Source organism: Elaeis guineensis, chromosome 14 (genome assembly GCF_000442705.2).
Source record: "Elaeis guineensis isolate ETL-2024a chromosome 14, EG11, whole genome shotgun sequence".
NCBI classification, from domain to species: Eukaryota; Viridiplantae; Streptophyta; class Magnoliopsida; order Arecales; family Arecaceae; genus Elaeis; species Elaeis guineensis.
In genome coordinates, this window is record NC_026006.2 from 59,091,061 (window position 1) to 59,094,692 (window position 3,632).

At 46.8% G+C, this 3,632-nt stretch overlaps 2 protein-coding genes across 2 annotated transcripts; both read left to right on the forward strand.

The window, feature by feature from the left end:
* Positions 1-442: 442 nt before the first annotated feature.
* On the forward strand, positions 443-1,267 carry LOC105036926 (probable disease resistance protein At5g63020). The gene has a single exon (XM_010912648.4). It carries the CDS (start codon positions 443-445, stop codon positions 1,265-1,267), a length of 825 nt encoding a protein of 274 aa, XP_010910950.2.
* Positions 1,268-1,885: 618 nt separating this feature from the next.
* On the forward strand, positions 1,886-2,854 carry LOC140853645 (disease resistance protein RPS2-like). The gene has a single exon (XM_073248293.1). The coding sequence runs from the start codon at positions 1,886-1,888 to the stop codon at positions 2,852-2,854; it is 969 nt and encodes a 322-aa protein (XP_073104394.1).
* Positions 2,855-3,632: the final 778 nt, after the last annotated feature.

Genomic DNA, 3,632 nt, shown 5'->3' on the forward strand with positions numbered 1-3,632 from the left:
TCACAAAGCCCCTCGCTCGCCGTTTCCTCTGTTCCCACCGAGTTCTAAGCTCCCATTGCCAGCCGCTTTCAATTGGTCTATCCTCCTCCTTATCGCCCTCTCTTCGCCTCTAGCCATGGCCATCGAGGTCCCTTTTATCAACTACCTTTTACCTTGCTGCTTAAACCCCACGAAGCAGCAATTCGATTACCTCCTAAAACTCAAGAAGAACGTGCAAGACTTATCAGGCTATGAGCCGGCTGGAAGCCAAACTGGCTGATATCCGGCGCAAGGTCCAGAAGGCGAGAAGAACCAAGAAGCCTGCACCGACGAAGTGGCTGACTGGGTTCCCAAGGTCATTGACGTCGAGCAAAGGGTGAAAAAGATCCTGAAGAAGTATGATCAACACGTCTGCCTACCGAACATCTGGTCGAGCTATCGGATCGGCAAAAGAGCTTTCAAGATGCGTGCGAAGGTGGAGAAGGTGATCGAGCAGGGATGTTTCCAGGCCGTGACGGCGAAACCACCCTCCGGTGGCTGCCAGGAGATGCCTTGCCCGACCCCGGTGTTCGGAATGGACTCATACCTACAGCAAGCTCTCAGTTACATCAGTGATGATGGCGTTGGGATCGTCGGCATCTGGGGCATGGGCGGGGTGGGGAAGACCACTCTGTTGCAGAAAATCAACAACACCTTCCTTCCTGGGGGCGGCAGAAACAATGAGTTCGATTACGTGATCTGGGCCGTGGCTTCCAAGGGTCTCAGTTTGAAGAGGCTTCAAGAGAGCATCTTCAAGAGGCTTGATTTGAAATTGCCGGACGGTGCAGAATCCTACTCCCAAATCATCTTCAACTTCTTGAGAAACAGAAGCTTCTTGCTGCTGCTGGATGACCTATGGACAGGCGTAAATCTTGATGAGGTCGGTATCCCGGAACCCCGCGGTGCTGCTGGTGGAATCAAGCGCAAGTTGGTGCTGACCACCCGAGATGCTTCGGTGTGTGGCAGAATGGGAGCTTCCAGGACGATGATCAGAATTGAGTGCTTGGGGTGGGAGGACGCATGGCGACTTTTCGAAGAGAAGGTCGATGCGAGCATCATCGACTCTGATCCCACAATACCGCCCCTCGCGATGCTGGTCGCAAAGGAGTGCGACGGCCTGCCACTCGCCTTGATCATCGTCGGGCGGGCCATGTCCATCAAGACGGATGTGAGAGATTGGAATTTTGCAGTCGACTCGTTGCGATCCTCGAGCTCCCGGGTGCCCGCAACGACAACAAGAAGCTATTGAACATCCTAAAATTGAGCTATGAATCCCTTCCATCAGAGGAGATAAAAAGGTGCTTCTTGCTGTGTTCCTTGTGGCCTGAAGGTTATTCCATCGATCGAAGTGAACTCATTCAGTGTTGGATGGGTATAGGCGTAATCGGTAGATCCGACGATTTCGAATTCCGTTGCAACAGGTACCACTCATTTATCAGTATCTTGAAGGAAGCTTGCTTGCTGGAGCCAGGTTTTAACAAAGATAGACAAGTAAAAATGCATGACATAATAAGAGATCTAGCTCTCGAGATAGCCAATAACGAAGGCGAGGGGATGTGGATTGTGCGAGCTGGTGCTAGGCTGAAGGCAGCACCACAAAAAATGGAGCAGGCGAAGGTCATCTCGCTTATGTCGAATGATATCCGGGCATTGCCTCAACCGCTTCCTGAGTTTCTAAATCTCTCGACGTTAGTGCTCCAGGGAAATCGGCGTCTACACGCGGTCCCCGCCAACATCCACCAATCCCTCATTGCTCTGATGTATCGATCTCTCATACACCGCAGTCCAAGAGCTTCCATCTGCGATTAGCGAAATCCGAGAGCTGCAATATCTTAATCTCTCATATACACCAATTCGATCGCTGCCTATGGAGTTGAAATATCTCGTAAACTTAAAGCACTTGCTTTTGAGGTACACTGATGATCTTTCCGTGATCCCCTCTGGAGTGATATCGAGCCTAGCAGAGCTAGAGGAGCTTGACCTCTACGAAAGTCGCGATGCAGAGTGGGAAGTGATGGAAGGTGAAGGCGATGTGGGTGCAAGTTTTGACGAACTGGAGAAGAATCAAAACTTGAAATCCCTTGGAATCACCATAAAAGCTGTCCCAACTCTTGCCAAGCTTTTACGGTTATCCTACGTATCCATCCGGCGGCTGTGCACAAAGAGATTGTCAAGTCCCAATTTGGCGACGCCAGTCCAGCTGACACCACAAATCATTCCTCCGCATATATGCAAGAGTCTTGAGGAGTTCATGCTCTACGGTTTCACGGGATCGCGACAACTGAGCTTGGAGAACCCCGATGGCCAGAGCTGGTGTCTCGGAAACCTGGAGAGTCTCGCTGTCACAAACCTGTGGGATTTGGAGGCAATCATTTGGAAGGGAGCAGTTGCGCAGGAGTTCCTACCAAACGTCCGTTCGCTAAAACTATTTGGGTGCTATAAATTGAAAAATGCTAGCTGGATTCTGCACCTTCCAAGACTCGAGTTTGTACACTTCTACTATTGCGTAGAACTGACTCATATAATTGATGATTTGGAGGACGGCCAAGGAGAGATTCGTTCGGCTGAATTAGTTCGCACTTTCCCTAGGCTCAATAAATTTGTGCTGGAATCACTGCCAAATTTGAGGAGCATAGCTGGTCAGCCTTTGGCTTTCCCTTCATTGGAGCACATTGAAGTGAATCGTTGCGACAAGCTTGAGAAGCTGCCATTCCAGCCTCAAATTACTGACAGTCTGCGGGAGATTCGTGGCAGCAAAAATTGGTGGGAAGGTTTAGAATGGGATAATGACAGCATCAAGTCTTCCCTCCAATCCCATTTCAGAACCCGTAAATAGAGACATGATGACCTAAGCGCACTTGTCTCTCTCTTCAGCGTAGGACGACCTGTTGATGAACCTCTGAGGACCAAGCTTCTAAACTTTGCTCAACGTTTTTTCACGAAGAAAAAGAAAACTTAGGTTAGATGTCTCTCTGTTGTGAGCTGAGATATATAATTAATGAGTAGATATTCATTGCAATAGTGATATCATAGTTGTCATTGAAATAAATTAATCAAAAATTAATTTTACTATAAAATATAAAAAATAGTCTAAAATATTATTCACAAAATCGATAAATATATTGCAATCGATGAAATATAAAAATTTTTATTGATCTGTTATAAATTTGATGTGATACCAAGGGCTTTAATTGTTGCTTTCAACTTGAACCACCGGATGACAAGTAGATCAACGCCATATATACTTTTAAGCATGGACTAATGCTGGTAATGGTCAGAAGTGTTGGTGATATATTTAGATCCTCCATGGTACACCTTTTGTACCACAAAGTGCCGTACCATACTGATAGTTATTGTTCCATCTTGGATATGGACAGCTACAATTCATTACGACAAAGGATCTTGCGTTCTCGGTGATTTATGATTGCTACCATATATTAGACTCCACGCATTCCCTCGTGTAAGTATTCTCATACAGAAGTCACTTGGACCATTTCAACTGTGGGATCAGGCTACTTAATTTCACATGAAAAAACAATTGGGTCTTTACTGCATGCATGATCGATATTGTTTCGAGATGTGCAATCATATCTATGATTGATCATATGCAATCA